The sequence below is a fragment of the Trachurus trachurus genome, assembly GCF_905171665.1.
Source record: "Trachurus trachurus genome assembly, chromosome: 5".
NCBI classification, from domain to species: Eukaryota; Metazoa; Chordata; class Actinopteri; order Carangiformes; family Carangidae; genus Trachurus; species Trachurus trachurus.
The window spans coordinates 9,158,100-9,180,490 of NC_139896.1; the positions used below are offsets into that span (position 1 = coordinate 9,158,100).

A 22,391-nucleotide genomic window follows, 5' to 3' on the forward strand; every position below is an offset into this window, starting at 1 on the left:
GGTCACGATCACATAGACGTCACCACAGTTTGGGTCGAAAGTAAAATCATTAGCAATCAAAAGATATAAAACAAACTTAAACACTCACGTGCAGAAATCTTTTCAAAGAATACAAATCTGGATAGAAAAGTCTTGGTTATTAGAAAAATAAAGAGGAAAAAAGTCAAACTATTATTACATGCTAAAATTGCACAGTAGTTTACCCACATGATTGTGTGAATGTATATGCAGTTACTGCAGTAACTAACCCAAGAGTAGAACAGAGCGAGTGTTTTATGTTCTTCATTACTTCAGCTGTGGGGAAGCGAAGAAGTTGCCCTGGCGGTTAGAGGCGGCTGTTGCTTTGCTCTTGCTCCCAAATCTAAGGATGGAGGCAGAAAGAAACAATTTAAGCTTTATGATTGTAAACTTAACAAACACAATAACAAGTACAAGGAGGGGTGTTTAGAAGAAAAATCACAGGAATGCAGTCTTCATACGCAAGGCAGCTGCATTTGCTTTGAGTTCAAGGCTTAAAAGGCATAAATAGGAAACACTAGCTCAATTTTGAAAATGCCTACGCTAAGCTGAGTGTCTGCAGGCCTCATTATGTGCATCAACATCTTACTTTTGGAAATTAACTCAACATCAAACATCTCAACATAAAGGGTTACAAAATAGTGGCCTTTACATTAATAACTTTATGGCACACTAACACACACAGGTGTTCTCAGCCTGATTAGATCAGATTTAGTCTGTGCTTCACTGCCTTTTCCCTCTCTCCTGTGAGTTTTCTTGCTGCGGTAAAGGTAGGCAGGTTAAATTACAGTGTGTCTGGATTTAAAACTTAAATTTCATCCTGAGCAGAGGGCAATCAGCTGGAATAAGTGTTAATAACTCCCTGTGCAGGTGTGCTGCAGGGCCTTGAACGCCACTTTTGCTGTGAAAACAGCACATTACTGTTTGATAACATGACCAATTCAGCTTATGCTTATGAAGAATGTTGATCTGCTCTTCTTCAGCTTGATAAGTAAAGAAGAGTGTGAGAGTGAGCTTACAGGGTGGTGCTGGAGAGGGTGTGCATCATGCGTTGGGACAGCGAGCTGGAAGAAGGTGTCTTATTCATCATCTGGTGCTCTGGAGTGGTCACTGGTCCCAATATGCTCACTGCAAAAAAAAATTAAAAGACCAATTCAACCAATTATGTCATTTATAAATCAAAGAAGCTGTATACAGAAGCTCCAATTTTTAAAAACTGGTTTAAATGTCTTATGTCTTATGTTTTTTTATTCTATTAATTTTCGGAAGTGCTTTCATCATGTTTATAGCTTTTATGATTTACCTTTGCGGTCTGGAGTACCAAACTGAAGATCATTGTCCATGCCTACATTATCTGGATGGGCAAACTGGCTCCAGTATCTACCGGGAATACTGAACAGGCGCTCTACGACCTGGAGACAGAACAAACATGATCTTCATCAGAAAGTGCTGATTTAGAAACACTGGACTACAGGCTCTAAATGTAATGTTTTCATTCATCATATTTATTTTTTATTCTCATTCTCTTTACCCTTGGTTGTCTGTTTGTGTCGTGCAGGATGGTCATAGGGTCTGGGTCTGGGACAGCGTGACCCACGAGCGTTGGGCCAAAGACCCTGGCCAGGTTGTGCACATCCATTTTAGTATCTACACTCTGAGACACCCTGGAGAAAGAAAGGAGCAGGAAATGAAATTGCAGTCTTTGATTAAGCTGACCCGCGTTGCAGGTTTCAACATCCTGTATTCTGGTGTAAACACAGGATAAACAAAAGCCTTTCTGAAATGTAATGAGAATTACTTTTGCAGATGAATCATCAGGCAGGCCAGAGTGTCTCGGTTGGGGTGAGGCAGCTCACCAATGGTCTGGTAAATCATGGCCAGACTGTTGTCTTCATCCCGGATTTCTACAAAAACATAAAACACCAGTGTTAATATGCCTGTGTATGTCTGTTCCATTATATCACTCAGTAGAAAAATAATTAAAAGAGGAATGATACAAAGACTCTAAAACAGATGAAGAACATGCAAACACAGAAATCCCCTGGAGGTTGTTCTGCAAGTCTCACACTCACCAGCCGCTTCCATGAAGGCTTTGTTGAGGTGGAAGGTGAGCAGCGGTTCGGGGAGGTTTCTGAGGAAGTCTTTGAGGACTCCGGTAATGACGTTGATGTCTTCCACTTTGCTAAGTGGAGGTAGAGTCTTCCCTCTAATCAGTTTCTCCTTCAGCTCTTTCACCACGCGCTCAGCACCAGAGAGTCTGTACAGGCCAACCTGCCGCAAGGAGAAAGATTAAAGAAACCAAGTCTCATTACCGGCTGCCTGTGATACTGTATTACCACTGAATGAGATAACTACTTAGAGGAGGGAATTATCGATTGTAATTGCTCAAGGGAAAGGATCAGAGCATTACTGCGAAGGTGACTTTGATAAAGTTTTGTCCTACCTCGCGCAGGCCTCTGTGTTCAATCTCCTTAATGCAGTAGATAACCAAAACCGGGATCATTGGGGCAGTGGCTGGAGCATAGTCAGCCAGGGTGGCCTACACACAAAACACATCGTTTTTATGAAGGTTAATAGAAAATTATGTGATGAGAATGTGTCATAAAGACGTGAGAGAAATTTACATCTGTGTTTTTCATGGGCGTGCCGACAGCTGTGGGATTGCAGGGCAGGGGACAGCGCTCCCGACACTCTGGGTGGGTCACGACCCTGCAGTCCTGGCAGCGAAGGTACATCTTCCCAAACTTGGTTCTTCTTCCACAAGGAGCGCAGAATTCAGACTTGATCACCTAATTGACAGAGGGAATACAGCCCGAGGTGAGAAGACTACACCTCAGCTAAATCAATAACCACTTGCACAAGTACAGACTGAGTAAGCAGTCTTACTGTTTTGGGGATGAAGTGGTGCTTCTTTCCTCCCACATTGGCTCTGGGGGTTCGCATCTGGGCTGGGAAGTTTGACACTGGTGTGCTGGGAGCCTCGCTGGCCGACTCAGATTGGTCCGTAGTAGTGGTATCGCCCCACCCTGCAGCAACTGTATCACACATAACACATACACATCAGTCAAATCTCAAAATGCAAAATAACACCTGAAGTTTATCCACACATTGTTTTGTTTTATAGTCAGAAATATATACGTATACATTTATTTTTTGTTGTTTGGTCCCATGAACAAGTTACAAGTTTGTTTGTTTTTTCTTACCGCTCCTCTTTCTGCCGCGTGTCCAGTAAGGCACGGTTTCAATGGTGGAGACGGCCTCGACAGTCCCGCCATTCACAGGCACAGTGATGGTGGTTTTGGTCACGATGGACTCGTTCATCTGCATCATATAAAGAGGCATAAACTGATGTAAATTTACATTGGTTCAGAGAAACCCTCTCTCAATGATTTCAATATTGATTGAGATGTTTGTGCTATATAGTACATGAAGCTGCAGAGGTCAGCATTACCCTGTCAGATGTGCGTCCAGTGGAGCGAGGTTTCTTCATGGCCTGTGGAGGAACCTCAGAGAGTTTTCTGGATGAACGCTGTGGATTAAAAAGGTAACCTTTAGGAACACTTTCTCGTGCATAATAAAAACGATTCAAGAAATAGTTAAGACAAAGTTGTGATGGTGAATATAAAACATGAGTGTAACCTAAAACTACCATTACTCCAAATCTGGAACAGACTATGTAACATATCGTTAAGGCGTGTTCAAGAAATCTGGAGATAGGGATCACTCACTCGTTTCTGCCGTTTTCGCAGTCTCACAGTCCTCATCACAGAAGAGTCCCAGTCCTACAAAAGTGAGAGAAAGATGATAGTACTGAAAAAAGTCATGGATGGCGTTCTCTGTTATTATCACTAATAAATCCTCAAATCAGAGATACACCTAATAAGAATAATAAAACAGGTCAGTATACCACAGAGTCGTCTGTTTGGTCAAAGCTGATGTCTGACAGCAACGAAGCCGATTCATCGATGGTGGTCAACCTGTAAAATAGATAAAAATCATCCTTAATATTTGTCTGAAGCCCTTTTTGTGTCCATGGCTAGTTGAGAAACTACACAATGGTGAGATACAAAAGCTATAATAGATGAAAAAATACCTCACTATTCTCTAAAGTGTTTAGTATGTATGCTGTGCCTCTACCACACAGTACACAAACAGTGTATTAACTAGGTAAAGGAAGTGTGTTCTAATCCAAAACCAAGTACAGATTATACTTAGAAGTCGAGGAAATCTGAAGTATCCCAGCTAGATGAATACCCCCAAAAACAAAATGATGCCAGGGCTCCAGACTGCCACTGAGGGGGGGGCATTTTGCGCCTAAAACTTGAGGCAGTCCAAGTAAATCTTTCATCTAATTGAGCATGTGCAATTTAAGGTGTGTGCCCCTAAAGTTTTTGCTTGCGCGCCTAAGATTTTAAATTAGGGGCCACTGTGCTCCTAGTAAATAACGTTAGTCTGGAGCCCTGGGTGCACCTCCAGCTTTTTCTGAACCACAATTAGGAGGTTTCTCACTTTCTGCTAGAGTTGAGGTTGCCGTTGGCCGCCTGTGCTGCCTGGGAGTGGGCACTGAGGAAGGCCAAGGCAGAGCGCTGCTCCTCACTCAGATGGACACTGTTGTTCTCTGAAATGAGCAGCTCCCGGATCAGCTGTACCTGTCGTTCCTGTTACACACACACACACAAATGGACAGAAAAGAAATCAACCAAAAGTTACATTAAGTTTACAAAATGATCCACAAGGGGAGTCTTACAAAAAACAGTGTCTGTGATGATGTAAAAAATAAAAAATAATAAGAGGCCCATGTAACCCATAAACACTGCTACACTAACCAGCTTCTCATAGACCGTCTCAGCCTTCTGACGCCGGCGGATCTCCACATCCACCTGGTTGCGAGCGTGCTTCAGTTTGACCTCCAGGGCTGCCGTCTCGGTCTCAGCCTTAGTCAGCGTCTCTTTACATGAAACCAGCTCCTCGTCTGCCCGCAGCCACTTCCTACGGCACTCCTCAAAGTTCTGTGCCATCTGGAGGAACTCTGAGTTTAAAAACAATGTAAGATTTTAAAAAGTTAGTTAGTTATATTGCTGCTGCTCGACACCATTATGCTCTTTTACCTTTGCAGCCTGTCGCTGTGTATCAGATCTCCAAAAATGCTTTCTTTACAGTAATGATGCAAATTACCATCAGAGTGGAAACAAAGTGCTCTGCTGTAAAGCGGGCAAATGAGTAACTGTGCCTTCCTGCTAGGTAAAATGGAAATGAATTCAATTATCTGGACTATTGACATGGAAATGTTTACTGCACTCAGGCCCTGTCAGGTTTTACTCTCTAAAACAGAGGCTTTATACTCCGCACTACCTCTGCATTCATGCCTGTGGTTAATAATTCATTGAAACGGTATTAAAAAGAAAAAATAAAAGAAAAAAAAGACGCATCTAGCTCATCCACAGCAGGCTAATTTAACAGCATGAGCACTTAAACTCCATTGTTGTTGTTTCACAGACTGGTTCTGAGCAGAGAGGTGGCAAATGCCAAAGCCCTGTGAGGAAATAACTTACGTGGTTCAATGCTTTCATTCAGACCCTCCACCTGGGCTCCCAGACTCTGGAACTGGTTGTACAGGTTCAGCACAGGCGACTCCATCCTGTCTTTCTGTCAGCTGGGTTAGATAAAGCCAGTAAGTAGGCAAGGCAATTTTACTCGTATAGCACGTCTTTAGATGTTGTGTGCACAGACAAGAAAACAGTTTACAACACGGAATATGAGAACACATGGAAATGGTAAACAAGAGCTGATGAAGGCAGCTTCTCGTAGCTACAAAGAAGCAGTAGTAGCAGTAGTAAAAGAGGACAAATGCATGATAATGTTAATGCTACTCTTTGTTACTTTGATGGCTTTTCTTTTACACTGGGGTTAGCACTGAAGGAGCAGTGAAGCTACCTACACTTCCTGTGAGTGGGTTTGGCGTTCAAACAGTGATTATAAAGTCGTAAATACAGGCTCATACCGACAAAATGTCACGTATGTTTTAAGGCAGAGGTTATCCTCATTATGTTAAAACTGACTTTAATGTCTTAACGTCTCTACGTCCGTGACGACGCTTTCTGGCACGCGAGGTAAGTTATGCAGCTGACAAGACCTCGCTTCACTTCGTTACAAAAACAAACACACAAACACTTACACTTAGCGCGACGATACGTGTCTGTCCAGGGGGAAAGCGCGGATGTTACGATGATCCACTACTACACCACCGCCCGGTGTTAAAAAGCAGTAGTTTCGGTGGTTTATTCCCACTCCAGCGAGAGCAGCGGCCGCTGAACCACACCTGCCCGATAAAGTTTGCACATTCTTCAAAAGTTCAAAATCAGCGCCGGTTTTCTTCCTCGCTGTGCGATGAGACGGGAAACCGGAAGCTCTATCGCCCCCTGCGCATCCTGAGCTGTAACTGCAGCTACTGAGAGGCTCACTGGGGGACTGGAGGTGTCTCCTGTTTCAGTCCTTCCTTTCCTTCTTTTTACATTCTATGGTTTCAGCCCAGAGCAGACTACTAGGAAGTCCTGCGTTATATAATATAATATAATATGATATGATATGATATGATATGATAACATAACATAACATAACATAACAACATAACATCACATCATATTTTGTCATGTTGTTAATTGCTGTGCATGTTTTGTAGATTGCCTTGGCTAATAACTAGGCTATGTAATTTTAATCTTATTTCTCATATTCATATTCTGTTTTTAGGGTGACTTTTTAACATCTGTCTAGGCACTACAGATGAAAAATAGCCTCTTGGCTAATTCTGGCGCATTTACAGCAATGTTATTACTGTAATATGCACTGTCCCTGTTTTCAAATAAACATATTAACGCATATCATAGACACCTGCTCAAGTTTCATTGTACAATATGAACAGAACAGAATTTAAAAAAATAATGTATTACTAAATCAATAAGTAGGTCAATTAAAGAAATATGTATAGATTTTTACATGATCTTGCATACATTTGGAAGATCATGTAAAATCTATACATTTTTATGTAGGTTATTGATTGAGCAATATAGAGTAGCGTATTGATAGAGAAGTGTATGTACTGGTCTGGAAAGATAACGTAATGTTTTAAAGAGGAATCTGAGTCAGTTCAGGCTGTGTCTGAAGACTGTTTGGGCATTTTTCTGACATGAGAGTAAGTATGTGCCCCTAACCTAAAAACTACTGCACCCAGTAACCCCATTAGTAAAATAGAAGCTGATTTTCACACAAGAAATAAAAAGACAGTTTTGCTGGAGGTGAGTCAGCCCAGTGTTTGTACCTCCTGCTCTTCTTCATACCAGCACAACAGTTCAGTCTGTGAGAAATAATAAAATCCTGTGAAACGGTCAGCAACTGTGTCCTGTTGTTGTGGGCCTGGCACATGGGATGCACGCAGCAACAGCATCATTAATCAGCCACAGATGGCATATCTGGGTGCAGCAGCAGCTCCACTGTGCAACATTCAATGAGGGTAACACACACACACACACACATACTAAATCAATTGCAAACTATTTACTTTTATGTGTCCATAGCACTTTGGATTTTGTTAACAACTCAACAGTAGATTAAAACTATGCATGCCTGTATGATTTAGCATTACATTTGCTCCCTTAACATTGTGTATGTGTGTGCGTGTCCTTTGAATATGGCAGGCCCATTAGTGTTGATTTGAGATAATAGGATCTGTCAGTCAATATGCGCTCTCTGTCTTTTTCAATTATTCATCTATGTGTGTACATTTCCTCCAGTCACAGATCATTTAACTGCCAGAATCCAGACTGCCTCTTTGCCCTCACTAAAACTGAGTGGACTGTTGTTACTATCTGCAAGCATAATAAACCAAGCACTTCAGCAAGAGAAAAATGGGAACAACTACATTTGCTAAAGAGGGCAGCTACTTTTCCAGAGAGCTTTTTTCATTCCCTGTTTTAAGTGCAGGTATAAGTACCAATTATAGGTCTTAGTTTGGTATTTATCCAATCAGACAACATACTGTAAAAGGCACATTATGACTTGTCAAGTTTATTCAGACAGGCAACATAAATCACCCTCACAATCATAAATCATATCTCATAATCATTAAGTGTTGAGCACGTAACCAGTCCTGTAATACCTGCACGTCTTTCTTCCATTTACTTGCAGTGGTAACCTGAATAATGAGTTCACAGATCTTCAGTTGTTTGTCTAAGAGGTGCATGGATATTGCAACAGCAACAACAACAACAGGGTCCGAATTTCAGGAATGAAAAAAGTATTAAAGAGGCTCTCTCATGCACAGACATTTCAGAGGAAGCACCTGCGGATTGTGCTGACTACAGGGTTAGTCAGTGGCACCACTGGAAAGGTAATGGATCCACAAACAGCCTCTTGGGGGAACAGTTGGCAGATATACATCTACTTAGGAGGATGGATTGAAGCAGATCACGCCCTCTGTACATCCTGTGATTATCTTGTACACGAAGCCAAGCAAAAATCTAAAGGTCTGACAAAAAAAACAAAAAAAAACAAGCATTTTGATGCAGTTTACATCATCAGCGCAGAAAAGTGCTTATCTATTGAACAGGAAGAAAGTCATCCATGTGGAGCAAGTGGACACAATAACATGAACACCTAAAAAAAGAAAAAGTAATGCAATCCAATATATTATCCCAGCTAGAAACATTCATATTGTGAAGCTTAAAATGTTACCTTTTTGTTTTGTTGTTCATTTTGAGGCTTAGAGCTTCACCTTCAGAGTTTGATGAACCCCTCAACAAAAAAAATCAAACTTTTCAAGCTTTACAAAGGTAGTAGTAGTTGTGGAGGCACTATGTTGGATTTCGTTGTGTTTTGCAGGCATACATATTTCGTGTCAACCCCCTTTGGATTGTATACAGACTGGCACCAAATGTCATTTTCAATAAAATGTCTCCTGAGTTAACAGGATGTTTTTACAAAATGGAATGTGACACCACTGGCAAAACTACTTTCATCATCTGTGAGAGGCCGCCAGATGGATGTGTTAGTGCTAAGTGAGTCTGCAGGTATATGGAAAAGCTCTGGCCAAGTGAGTACAGTGAAAAGATAATGTGCGGAGGTGCACTCCCAACATCCCATCAATTGAATTACGAGTAGAATCTCCCACTTAAAGAGTGTTTACTGGAAAAGGCTTCCTCTTTCCTTCACTGCTCCAGGGCCAAAATATCATCAACAACATCAACAGTTTTATCTTCCATTTCTAGAAACCGTACACCCGGTAAACACTCTGCCCCGCAACTGCAAACACACCCACGACGAGTGGAGTAGACAGCTCATATTTTCAAGTTTGAAAAATGGGTGGGAACTCTATAAAAATATTGTTTTTATTGATTTCAGCTTGAGCAATATATCTTGTTGCTTAAAGTAAAATACAAGAACCTTCAAACTAAAAGAGAATGAAACCGCTCCTGTTGGCAGAATCCATTACTATTTATAAAGTGTAGATGTAAAAGACTTATGTACTGATAATAACCTATTATTTTACACAGAAGTGAAATAAGCCCTGTAGTGTTCTCGAGAGAAACAGCAAAAAAGAGTCAGGCAGTGCTCAAGGCTGAAGCTGATTCACAACACATTTGTAACAGTGTTGTTTCTCAGAGAAGAGCAGACAGACAAAATGAAAAATAAATAAATTGACACTTTTGCATTGGCTCAGTACTAGTAGTTTCAATAAATGCTCTCTTTGTAGACTTATTTAAATTATTCGGTAATTACATCCTTTTCCAGCCACCTGAAATGATTAACAACATAAATCATGAAATAAATAACTATAAATAGTGGAAGAAAAAAAGTTTGGCAATGGTGATTGGGTCGGGGGGTGGGGTATCTTACAATTTGTTGTAACTGCATGACAAATGGACTCAGTGTGATTTCAAAGTAAGCTACAGTTCCTCTTGTTTTTCTGGAGTCATGGATAATGGTGCTGCATGCAGAAGTGCGAGGAGGAGGCGCTGTATGTTAACTGATCTCTCATCCAACCAGCTGCAGGGTCCTTGTGTCACACTCTCTCATCTACAATCTCTGAGAGTATACGGTGTGAAAGTTCCAGGGTACAGCACATTGCTGCTGAAAGTGCGTAAATGAATGAAATAAAATGGAAAGAGGCATCAGTGTGGGCTGTCTGTCTTGTCTGTGAGGGTCTTCATGAGCCCACTGTGCAAATAGGGATGACAATGATGAGAATGATAGTCACTGCTGTGGCAATGAGTGCAACCAGCTTGCAGATCTTGGCCCGGCGCAGGTCGGCCTCTTTACGCCTGAGCAGAGCATCGTAGCCTGGAGTGTAGATGTCGTCCATCCAGAACTCCATATTGTTGGGGTTAAGAGACTCTTGGCCCTGAGGAACATGTCATTTACAGAGTTTCAGAGCAGATACATATGGGATGCGTACAGTATGACCTGAATACAAATTGTTATCTAGGCTATTAAAATATCATGAACTCTTTTCTAAGATATCTCATTTGTGAAGCTACTAGCTCTGCTTTCTCTGCATAATGCATGCATGTTAGGCCTGCTATCCCCCAGAGATAAAATAAATATCTTTTCTCATGTTTTAACTATTCTTACCTGTAAGTCCAGAGGGGAGATTCGTGCTTCTTTGTCGTCTACAGTCCAGATGGGTCTTCCCCTCCCTTCAGATCTGATGTCCATGATCTTCCCAGAGGTTAGCCCACCTGTCAGGCTGCTGTCTTTGTGGCGGAACAGCGATGAGTTAAACACTTGGTCCACCAGGTTGGTGGATTTTTGGGAGAGTAGGTTAGCTGTGCTGCCTGACGGATCTGCCTGGAAGGAGCCAAACAGATTTTTTGAAATACTATTTATGTACAAACAACACCAAACTTTATCTTCACAAAGATGTGAGAGAAGTTAAAATTTTAATTTAACTAATTAGCAACACCAAACATTTGGGTTTGAATGGTTTCGTATTTTCCTCTGCATGATTAATCAGATTTTACTGCAAAAAATTAAAGCGATAGTTTGTTTTTATCACAGCGATCACATGATCACATGGATCTTCCCAGCAGAACAAATTTTACTGGCTACAGGTCAGACATGGTTTGTGGTTGCAAAGCATGAATACATACACAATGCAACATACAGGATTACAGATTAACTTGTTCTATGAACGGATACACACAGTAGCTGGGACTTCATCTGTCATGTAACATTTATTTCTCTACCTGTGCAGATTTTCCATGTGAGCCTTTGCTTTCTTTATTTTTCGAGAATGACACTGTCCAGTCTCTTGCAGAGGTAGAAACACTATGCTGTTTCAAATCAGAGACACTTTTGTCTTCAGTCTGCGTTTTGGAGGTGCGTCTGGTCGATGCATCCTTTTTCCCCTCTTTCTTCCCCTTGGAATCAGTCGGAGCTTTGCTGCTCTCCGTTTGGTCCAGAGGAGTGTTCCACCGGCTCCAGTCCAAACTACTGGTGCTGGTCCCTGGAAACAGGTGCCCGGATGCAGACAGAGGCTGAGGGTCTGATGTGTCAGAGGGAGTTATGGGGTGGCTCATGAAGGAGGAGACGCCGCTGAGTGGCTCCAGCCATCTCCCGCTGCCGCCTTGTCCACCGGTGACCGGCTGCTGGATCTTTTCATCCAGTCGCTGCAGAGCGGAGAGCACTTGGGAAATCTCAGACTTTACATCATTCAGTGACTCCAGTTGTCTTTCTATCTGGCTCATACGTAGCAGCAGTTTACAGACGCTGGCCTTCAGCCCGTCGTCACTGCTTTCCAAAGAGTGGAAAAGCCTCTGGAGTTGACCGAGGCGGCCGCGTCTGGCCTCGGGGGTGTCCTGGTTGATGGCCGCTGTCCCGTCACTGGGGTGCAGAACTCCCGTGGATCCACACATACTTATGTCATCTAAGAAACGAAAGATGGCACTAATGTCATCCTCAGCAAACTCAGGATCGTCCAACGAGGTCATGAAGGAGAGGCGGTCTGCGTGGACCAGGCTACGGAGGCGCCGGGTGTCCGGTGGATCTGTCTGGGTTCCCTGAGCCTTGACTGCATCAAATCCACTTGGCAAACCACTATCCCCGCTCTCGCCTCCTGAGGACCCCAGTTTGCTGATAGCAGGGGTCGATCGTCTCGGGAGCAGCCCCCCTTGCGATTCCAGTCCCATCCCAATGCTGCCCACACCTATACGGTCTTCTAGACTGTGACTCTTGTTGCCCCAGATGGTTCTCTGAGCCTTGGGGGGCTTGAGGTGTCGAGGAGACCAATCTGGGGCTGACCCAGGTCCGAAATAAGTTGAGTCCTGCAGGTCATCAAGACTTTCATGTTTAGCCCGGTGCTCTGGTGATTGGTGGATTGTTGTTGGCGATGGGTAAGGATTCTGGATACTTTCAAAGCTATGATTGTCAAAGCTTTTCGGCCCTTTAGGACTAGGAGACTCACTGCTGATGGTCACCTGCGGTATTAGAGGCGGCTGGTTATGGAAATCCTTCCGAAAGATGTTTCTCTTCTGGTCGACAGACGCCTGTTCGGGTTCAAACACCTCCACGGGTGCAGAATCTCCACTCGACTCACTGTCCGTTTCCAGAGGCAGATAGATATTCTTCATGACCTCGCTGGAGATTTGACCACTAGGGTACAAGAGCGTTGTGTGAGGCAAGTCAAAAGACACAGCCCTTGCCCTGATTGGAGGGGAGGAAACAAGTGAAATCGGATCAGGCGGAAGACTTGCTCGCTTGCGGGCCGAGTAATTAGGTCTAGGAAACAGCAAATGTTGGTCGATCGGCCGAACGCTGGAATCAGAGTAGGTGCGTGCTCTTTCTGGGCCAGGGATGTGCAGCTGGTGGATCCCAGGCAGACTGGGGCCCGGAGACTGGTCAACAGGGAGGACTGTCTGGGCTCTCATTGGCTGACTGTCATCAGGAGCCCCACCCGTCATCTGAATAAGATTGAAGATAGTTACAATATCAGCAGCGACGCCTATGGGTGACAGCCCCTGGCCTCGGGTGGAAACCCGGTCTCTGAAGAGAGTGGCTGGGAAACAGGGGTCCCGGCTGGCAGCGGCAAACAGCAAACTCCTGAGCTCAACGAGATGCTCCAGGTCAAAGCGGGAGCTGACCATACGACAAAGGTCCTGGAACGTCAGCCATTGTCGCATGTTGGCCAGTTCCTCCAGGATCCCCAGAAGGACCCCGGGGTATTCCTGCTGCAGGTTAGCCATGGCTGCTCACCTGAGGGAACAAAAGGCAAAGAAAAACTAATTTATTTGTGCCTCTCAAAAACAAGGCAAATTGAAATGCTCTACACATTACCAATAAAAGCTTTTAAAACAAGATATCAACCCAAGGCAGTATAGAAAGACGTATGACTGAAGCCCTGAATCTGTTACTGTGCATGTGAATCTGAAACATCAGGTATAAATGAAAGTGTTCTGTTTTTTCAACACATAAAGACATGAAAATAAAATAATCATAATCATAAAAATCATATTAATATCATTGTTATGATTATATATGAAAAACATTAAGTAGCATCGTGTGTAATAATAATATAAGGTAGTATTAGATGCTATTAACAAACCATGATTTTATACAGTTATGTAGTGCTATTTAATTGTTTTAATTTAAATATAGAAGATAACTACTATCATTGCTAATGCTATTATTATATTGCCCATCAGGGCAATAACAGTATACAAAGGATGCATTTTATATAGGCTAAAATTAATAGGGTAGGGTAGTTCCTTAATAAATCACAAGTTGCACATATAGTTACAATATCAACAGTGTCTCAGGTTCGATGCCCTTTCAATGTCAATCAAATAATCGGTCGGAAGTGTGTTGACAGACAAAGTAATTAGTTTTCAGCTGGGATGGAAAAAGCCCCCTGACTGGGAAATTTCAAAGCGACCTTATTTTTGGCCCTAAAATAACCGATCATCTGATCTGATGACGCCGTCACACTGCGCACATCTTTACCTCACTGGACATTTTTTTAATCCAACTCATTTCCATTAACAGCTCCGGGGCATTTTCTCTGCACTTTACTGAGCAAATGTGAGACGTGTGTGTGTGTGGATGAAAAGACTGAACCTTTCCTCCTGTAACTTCAGTCCTATGGTAATCGGAAACGAGTTGAAAACGAACTATAGATAAGATCAGGAGAGTGAGGAGGTTTTATATTAATTAACTCGGCGCAACTATTTATATCACTTGTCCCACTTTGGATGTGAATGACAAAATATCAATGACATGGCGGTGTTGCAGACGTAATTTGGGTTGTAAACATGTTAGTGAAGGTGCAGCAGCAGCAGCAGCGGAGGTGAACCGTCCGAGGACTATTTCCACTTACCTGAACCTACTGATGGAGAATCACAGCCGCCCCTGCGTCCATCAACACTGACGAATAAAATCCAACTTCAAGCCAAAAGCCAGGCCATAATCCAAACTGATGATCATCATACTGTCACAGTCCTTTGACGGGCTTCTCTGTTGGTAGCAGCGACTATAGCCCACAGCCCAGGCAGGAGAGGAGAAAATTAGAAATCAGGTCATCTTCCCACAAGTCCCTGCAGTCCCCTAAGGGACCTCAAAATACATCCAAACGGTTTCCCCTCACCACAGATCAGCGACGGCACTTGCAAAGTCAACAGTACACCCTCATTTTTTTTACCAGATAACACTCGAGGAGGGATACACTCTTGGCAAGACACTCCGGTGTGTATGAGTGGGGCAGGACCAGGAGCATATTTTCTCAGGATGCCATGGCAGTAATTGGTTATGTGTGCAAGGTGAGCATGCGAATAAAGGACAGATTAAAAATTGATGTTTGCTAATTGACACTGCTGGATCTACAAACTGACAGTAAACCATGAGGTCCAGAGTGAGCTGAGCTGCCTGTGAGATTGATGCTTAGACACTGAAGTATCCTCCAGACTTCAGCCCTCCCAGACTTTTCACCATTACTCTGCATTATCATCCATAAAGGCTTGTACTTAAAACCCCATTAGAGCAGAAGTAGTAGCACTCTGCTACATCGCTGAGTAGTAGCACTCTGCTACAATCAGGATGGACATCTCTAATTCATCGGACAACTCACAGAGGAGCAAATCCATCATCCCGTGTGCTGAGCAGTCAATGGGAATCAATGCGGTGAATGAGCCGTGGTATGAAAAGCAATGTGGGTTTAGATGTAGGAAAATAATGTGGTACTTTTAGGCCTGTAGCACTGCAGCTCTGTGTATCAGGAGAAAAAAGTGCAAAATGCACTCAGAAGAGAATCTGTTCAATAATTTAATGGCACATTTACAAAAAATATGGTCTTAATTGGACTGCCTTTGTTATTATTACTAAATTTTTTGTAACTTTCAAGAAAAACATTCCTAGAAATACTTAGAGGTACCGTTATAACAACATTGGTCCCAGCAGACAAGTAGTGGGACCGACAAGTATAAAAAAAAAGATACAATTTTTACAGGACATTGCTGTATGAACATGTGAAAAGATTTCAGCTTCGATGAGACTCTTGCTCTAGTTTCTTCTTTGGTTTTGATTTTGCTGCCGGAGTTACAATGGTTGGAGTCAGTGAAGGATTCAAGGCTGGATCTAGAGCTGGGTTCAGGGCTAGCAGGTCCAGTATTGTGGCACTCGGATCACCTGGGGAAATACAGCGTCACACAGGTCAGGAAACAGAGCGGTGACATTCAGTGTAAACTAGATTTTTATTCTCCAGTGTAGCGCTGCTCACCTGCGTTGTCTTCTTCACCACTGGGTTCTGGTTCTGGACTGAGGAGGGAAACCCGGGCCAGGTCTGCCAGCTCAGTTATGAAGTTTTCTTCTGCTTCCTAATGGACACAACAACAGTGTTTACAGAAGATAACTGTGCTGGAGTGTAAATATACACCAAAAAACATAACCATACAAACCTGTAGCTGCATTTTGATCTTTTCCATGGTTTGATCTTGGACCACTTTCTTCCGCTTCAGTTCCTCGTACATCGTCTCCTGTTCCACGTCACACAGCTCTAACACCTTCTTTTTGTGGAGTTCAACCCTAAGCACACACATAAAGAAAGAAACACTCAAAATTGTGCTCCCGCCCCCCCCCTCACTTCCAAAACGTTATCAGCACTTCCAGAGTTGTTGTACCTCTGTTGAAACTCAGCAGAGGTGGGTTTTTTGCCCCAGTTCACCAGCTCTCTCTGCAAGGCTCGCTTCAGCTGACTGCTGCTCTCCTGAGTCTCTTCCACCTCTGAAGGAAAAAGTTCAAAACAGTGAAGTTAACACGTAATATTTAATGTTTGGTCGACCCAAAATTGTTATTGAGTCTCAAAGTCCAGATTTCATAAAGATTCAAAGCAGATTTTTAGTGTTTACATTATAAAGTCCACAAAATAAATGACATGTCAGGCAGAACGCAGAAGAAATAAGGCAAATACTAACTTGTAAAACAGTATACTCAGTGATAGTTAGTATTTACATAGTGTATTGAAAAGCAGTATGTATTGACATAGCTACTGTCTTCTATTTCTCTGCTGTCCACTCGATTCAGCCTGCCTTAATAAGTAAATGAAATACCAGAGCAGCAAGCACAGAGGATACAACAACAAAGGTTTAATCATTGAACTATATCGTGACTCAATAATGAAACACAACACTTCCATTTGGAGAAACTTAACACCCAATATAGAATCTGTCTTGACACAGATACTGATGTGCACATGTGCTGTGATCCTCATCTCACCAGTGTTTACGTTTGACTGATCCTGGTGCAGTTTTTTGGCGATGTCCCGTTGGTGGGAGAAGTAGCTTCGGACCAGTGTGGTGAGAGAATCTTTGGTCAAATATACGCTCTCTGACGCCGCTTCGATCAGGTGGTGCTGATAAAAACAAAGGAGGAAAATTTCAAATTTTCTTGACAAAACTAACTAATGACACACACACACAGAATAGCAATTTGATTTATAAGATATTCTTCATAATCCTCCTCACACCTTAATCCAATATCATACCTTCAAGCCATCGTCCGATTTTGGAGAGGTGTCTGACTCTATGATCTCCATCAGCTGCTGGATGGCGTAGCTGAGGGCGTTGCCGAGCACCAGCTGTGCGTGGCTCTGCAGCAGCTCCATTCCCGTCTCCAGTTCAGAGAGGAACTCCTGCTGGAAGCTGTGGCCCACCAACTGACTCTCTGGACCCAGATGCCTCTCTGCCAGGCTGGCACTGCTGTTCTGTAATCAGTCACAGCAGCACAGCATCCTCAGTGTACGTGTATATCTACTGAGGGTGCCTGAGAAAACTCAAAATTATCACTAAAATTAAAAGATTCTGTCATTATTTCTCAGACTCACTGCTCTTTACATGTGTTTTTCCTACCTTGAGAGTTGAGCTGACACAGGGCTGGCTTTTACAGGGGTCTTCCATTAGCACGGCTCTGAAATCAGTCTGAGAGAGGACCTTCAGCTTGGACAGCCTCATCTCCTTCAGCATGTGCAGACAGAAGTGTCTGACCACAAAGCAGCGCTGCACCGCCACCAACAGGTGCTCATGTTTCTTCTCTATCAGCTTCCCCACTTGACTGAGGACAGGATCAAATTGCATTATTTCACCGTGCCTCGTAAAAATGGATTTGGATATAAGTGAATTGACCCACATTAGTGCAAACATAGTTTTATTTACTCCAGACCGCCTTTCACAACCTGAAATCGACATGCAGTAAAAACACATTTGGTCACACCCTCCTGTCTGACCTGTTCAGTGAGTAGCTCTGTCTGGCCACCATGTCTTGGAGGATCTTCGTCTGCTGTTCACTCAGATGTTTGAGACAGGCCTGCACCAGAGCCATCTCCTCACTCCACACCTACAAAAAAAGAGGCTCACTTAGAAGCAGTGAAAAGCATTTTGAAAAATTAAACTCCTATCTCTTAGTAAATACCCCAGGGACTTGTGATTTATCCATAAAACAACGTGAAACAATGTTAAAAGATGAAAGTAAAGTACTGAGAAGATTGAGCTGCCAAGCACCACTAGAGGAGACAAAATGGATATAAAAGGAACCACATGGTGTCTGTCTACCTGTCCATCTTTATCCAGCTGAGCCCTCATGTCGTCCAGCTGCAGCTTGACAGAGCCCTCGGCCTGCTGCAGCTGTGCAGTCAGCTCCTGCTCCAGATCCGACCACAGCTTCTCACAGCGCTCAGCAGAGAGTTTTGATTGGGCAGAGACTGCGGCCAGAACGATGTCCTTGGCTAGCTCCTCCAGCTTCTTAGCCCAGGAGGCACGACATTTCTGAAGAAGCAGGGTTTTATGTGAGAGTTGTAGATTTATGTACATGCACATGCTTTCCCATAATACTATTTATAGTATTAGGTTTTTGTTCACCCTCCAAAGGTCACAGAGAGCATCAGCAACCCTGTTCTCCTGCTGCAGCTCCAGATCAGAAATCTGCTGCCTGTGTTTCACCAGCAGCTCCTGGTACACCTGGCGGAAAGGTGGTGACAGTACAGATGTCGATACATTTAGATTCTTCACCTACACACTAACAACTAATAGTGAAACTAAGACTAGAAAAGTGAATGAAGAGTCAGAAAAGACAGTTATGAAGCACAAGGGTCTTATGTGTGTCGCATAAAAATTAATTAACTGCAGGGATCTCCAGCCAGTTACTTTGCCTGTCTATTATGTGATTCTTGTTCTACATATTAACCTAATGGAAGCAAACTGCTCTGACCTTGGTGAGCTGCTGTAGGTCATTGTGAGTCTGTATCGATTCCAGGGTGCGGCTCTTTTCCTTGCTCTGGCTCCTCTGAAGCTTCTTCCGCTTGGCCTCCATTTTGCTGCACCTGTCATCCACCAGCTCCTTGGTCTTTCGTGTGCACTCTGGAGCATCAGATCAACATTTAGATCCACTGGTCTTGTATTGTTATTAATAGCTGCTCAGCTAACTGATTGAGTATTATACAAATGATAGCTCATATGGCTTGTTCTTATAACGAATAAAACGAGTGACAACTTTATAAACAATGGCACATCATATTCTAAAGGACAGAATTTAAAAAAGTTGTATTTTTGATGTAAATAGTTAAATAATTTAACAATCTCTCTCTATGTGTGCCAGGATGCAACATATTGATAGCATAAGATACAAGTTGCCTCATCCATGTTTAGCCGGTTGTCAAAAAACAACAAACAAGTACATTGCCAGTAGCCACACCTTTGTGTGTTTTTGATTACACAGTAGGACAGCAGTAAGTCTGAAAGATGTTGCATGAGAGTCTGAGATGCAGTAATGGGCGTATTCAGTGGTGTCCTGAAAGAACCTGACCTTATTTAAGGCGCTAAGGAGGATTCCCAGAAAATGGTCTATTTTGAGAAAGTACGTCATATAAGTTTGAAAAGTAGGCTAGACATTGTCCACTGCTACCTGCCACCAGAAACTAGTTAAGTGTAATCTAACACACTTCCAGACCACAGTCAGCCTGTGGGCATCTGTGTTACACAATGATTATTTTTCCCTGTTTTCCCTTTTAAAATCAATTTTCTTAACCTATAAAATGCCATCAATCTTTTTTTCCTGATTGTTCTTTGTTTGATTTTCTCAGATAAAACTGAAACCATTGTTTTACTTTATTTTAGGTGTATTACCTTCAGTGTACTGCTGGAGGCCTTCAGTCAGAGTGGCCTGAACCTCTGAAAGGATCTTTTCCATGTGGCTAAAGGTCAAGATGTCATCGCTCGTCAGCTGCTCCAGTGTTGTGGCTATTAAACTCTGCCTCAGAGACACTTCCCGCTTGAGCAGCGCAGGTTGGGACTGAAGGAGCCCAGTCAGCTCCTCCCACCACAGCAGCTTCTGCTGTATTCTCTAGGAGATTGAGACAAATTCAACCATCCAGTTTCAAATAAAGGCACAAGTGATGAAATGTCAAATAAATGGTTTACCAACAACCAACAGCTTGTGTGTCTTACTTTCAGGTCTTCTTCTTGTGCGTTCACCAGGTGATGCTCCACTGATAGAAGAGTTTGGATGAGAGACATATTCACCTCCTGGGCCTCATCTGGAGAGAAAATGCTGGTCTTCCTCAGCAGATTCTGACATAAGTCCTCCACCTGTTTGCTGAAACCTTTGGACTGTGAAGAAACAAAGGTGATCTAATAACCCTAATATATTATTAACATGTATGTAACAGTTTTTTTCTCTTGATTTGTACCATTTGGAGGCCACGTTCGAGGAGATCTTTCTGGGTCCTCTCTATCTCCTCCAGTGTACAGGGAACGTCGTCATTCTTCTCAGTTGCTGTTTGGCCTGATGGCAACTGTTTCTTAAGCCCATTTAGTTCCTAAGATAACAAATTACAACGTTTACTTTCCTATACGTCAGTGTCTGAGTGCACAGTAAATCAAGTGAATCTAACTGTGAGAAATAGCAACTCATTATACAACAAAGAGCATACGATAAATACTAAACCCCATTCGTCAGAAAGAGCCATTTGACTTAACCTTTTCCTGCAGTTGAAGAATATCCTTGCAGAAGTCGGCATCGCTTTTGTCTTTTGGAAATCGGCAACTGAAGATTAGTTTCATCATTTGAAGGAAGATCTATACCACAAATAGAAAATAGAACTTTATAATATACATATATGAGTGTGTGTTTGAGTGTTAGCACATAATAATCAGTAATAATTCGTATCCTTATTACTTATTAATAAATATAAACAAACACTCACCAGATATTTTTCCTCCTGAAGCTGAGAGCAGTGCTGTTGTATATCGTGCAGGGCCAAACAGTAAAGGCTGATTCTACCTTCAAAACTGCAGAGATAACAAAGAGTATAATCACTTTCAGCAACCTCTTGCTGCACACTTGGTTGAGGTTTACGGTTGTGGCTGAACTTTCGGAGACCCCACTGACTCGTCTCTTACCCTGTTTGTGTGAATGTGTGAGGGTAGTGAGAGACCCTGGTGAAGCTCTGGTTCTGCAGGCTCTTAGGGACCAGAGAGGAGGAGATGAACTGACTGCTGTCGTCGTTGTCCTGCTCTTGGCTCAGAGACTCTCCGTCTGAGGAGGAGGATGACTCCTCATTAGGCATCGCTGGCAACTTGGAGTGCTCATGTAGTGACGGGTTGGACGCTCCGTCTGCTAAAGGCTGAAAAATGGCAGGGAAGCTTTTTTTTTAATACGGTCTTATCAGGGGGTACAGTATTTCTAATTACTTGTACAAATACTATGTTCATCACTGTGTAGTTTGCGACATGACATCATAACATTATAGACCAGACACCTCTGTGAAGTTCAAACAAATTAACACATTATTCCATTATGTATGCATGAGCTTACTCTGTATTTCTGGTTGATGGGATAAACCACCTTTGCTCTGGATGCAAATGCAGCCACATCACTGTTAATGGGTGGCTGCTGCTTCTTCTCCTGGTCAATGAGCAAACACGATTAAAATGGTTAGTGGGGAAATCAATTAGTACAAAAACAAATGTATACAACAGTCACTTGTGTGTCATTTCCAAGCACTTATAGCATCACTTCACCATCATTTCACCAGAGCAGATCTGATCCATCTGGGGGTACTAAAGGCAGCTACAACAAAGTTCACATAGCCTACTTTTTCATTAATGGTACCACTTGCAGCCTCCTTTCTGCTGTTGCTGACACAGTCACTTTGGTTGTTGTCTAACTCCCCGTCATCAGGTTCAAGCAGCCTCCTTGCATTGTAACCCTAATGGGATAATACGAGGGGGATGAGAAGTCAAAGATGGAACATAATAGACTCATAATAAGGCATAAAGACAGAGACTTTAAGTGGATGGGATGAGATGAGAGCTGTGTGTTGCATTTGCTTAACTTACTTGTCTCGTCAACAGCAGAGGCTTCAGGCAGTAGACATAGAGGAGGGCAGCGGCCAACAGTCCCGACAGCCCTCCACACACCGTGGCCACCGTCAACAGCTCCTTATACACGTACAACGACTCGGCGAAAATTACCGGAACATCTACATCGCACTCCGGCGGCATCTGTTCCTGCTGCCCTGCCATCTCACAACAACAAACTCACCAAACTTGTAGGAAAACTGGACATGTGTTAGTTAGCCTTTTTGCAGGAGGAGAGTCGACATCAAACTTATCTTAACGGTCACCTCATTTCAAAAGAAGACAGCAACTTAGCTCCTTGTATTATAAGTTATTTTGATGTTTTTTTCTTTGTAATTTGTTTTACATTTTAACATGACTAAACTACAGCTTGAAAAAATAAACCTCTTGATGGAAAAAACGAGAGAGGAAAAAAGTTTTTCCTAAAGAAAAACTGGTGGGCAGTGATTTAACAAGAGGAGCGAGCTAACGGCTATTAGGGCGGAA

At 42.8% G+C, this 22,391-nt stretch overlaps 3 protein-coding genes across 3 annotated transcripts; all 3 read right to left on the reverse strand.

Moving 5' to 3' along the window:
- Nucleotides 1-285: 285 nt before the first annotated feature.
- Nucleotides 286-5,655, reverse strand: LOC310985932 (rac GTPase-activating protein 1-like; the record flags this gene model as incomplete). The annotated part of the gene is made up of 16 exons (XM_083971612.1): nucleotides 286-361; nucleotides 1,038-1,146; nucleotides 1,322-1,430; nucleotides 1,550-1,682; nucleotides 1,817-1,922; nucleotides 2,091-2,289; nucleotides 2,462-2,557; nucleotides 2,643-2,807; nucleotides 2,905-3,053; nucleotides 3,222-3,339; nucleotides 3,470-3,547; nucleotides 3,747-3,800; nucleotides 3,926-3,995; nucleotides 4,528-4,676; nucleotides 4,845-5,047; nucleotides 5,571-5,655. The coding sequence occupies 16 exons, from the start codon at nucleotides 5,653-5,655 to the stop codon at nucleotides 286-288; spliced, it is 1,899 nt and encodes a 632-aa protein (XP_083827738.1).
- A 4,561-nt stretch (nucleotides 5,656-10,216) lies between these two features.
- LOC310985838 (major intrinsically disordered Notch2-binding receptor 1-like) lies at nucleotides 10,217-13,250 on the reverse strand (the record flags this gene model as incomplete). The annotated part of the gene is made up of 3 exons (XM_083971499.1): nucleotides 10,217-10,411; nucleotides 10,642-10,857; nucleotides 11,256-13,250. 3 exons carry the CDS (start codon nucleotides 13,248-13,250, stop codon nucleotides 10,217-10,219), a joined length of 2,406 nt encoding a protein of 801 aa, XP_083827625.1.
- Nucleotides 13,251-15,419: 2,169 nt separating this feature from the next.
- Nucleotides 15,420-22,275, reverse strand: evc (EvC ciliary complex subunit 1). Its single transcript, XM_083971464.1, has 20 exons — nucleotides 21,885-22,275; nucleotides 21,641-21,754; nucleotides 21,361-21,450; nucleotides 20,946-21,169; nucleotides 20,750-20,834; nucleotides 20,523-20,621; nucleotides 20,234-20,362; nucleotides 19,992-20,153; nucleotides 19,671-19,887; nucleotides 18,757-18,905; nucleotides 18,408-18,506; nucleotides 18,102-18,314; nucleotides 17,777-17,886; nucleotides 17,403-17,604; nucleotides 17,039-17,257; nucleotides 16,771-16,906; nucleotides 16,176-16,278; nucleotides 15,954-16,080; nucleotides 15,776-15,872; nucleotides 15,420-15,684 (listed from the first exon to the last, which is right to left on the reverse strand). Exons 1-20 carry the CDS (start codon nucleotides 22,068-22,070, stop codon nucleotides 15,536-15,538), a joined length of 2,910 nt encoding a protein of 969 aa, XP_083827590.1. The 5' UTR covers nucleotides 22,071-22,275; the 3' UTR covers nucleotides 15,420-15,535.
- Between the last annotated feature and the right edge of the window lie 116 nt (nucleotides 22,276-22,391).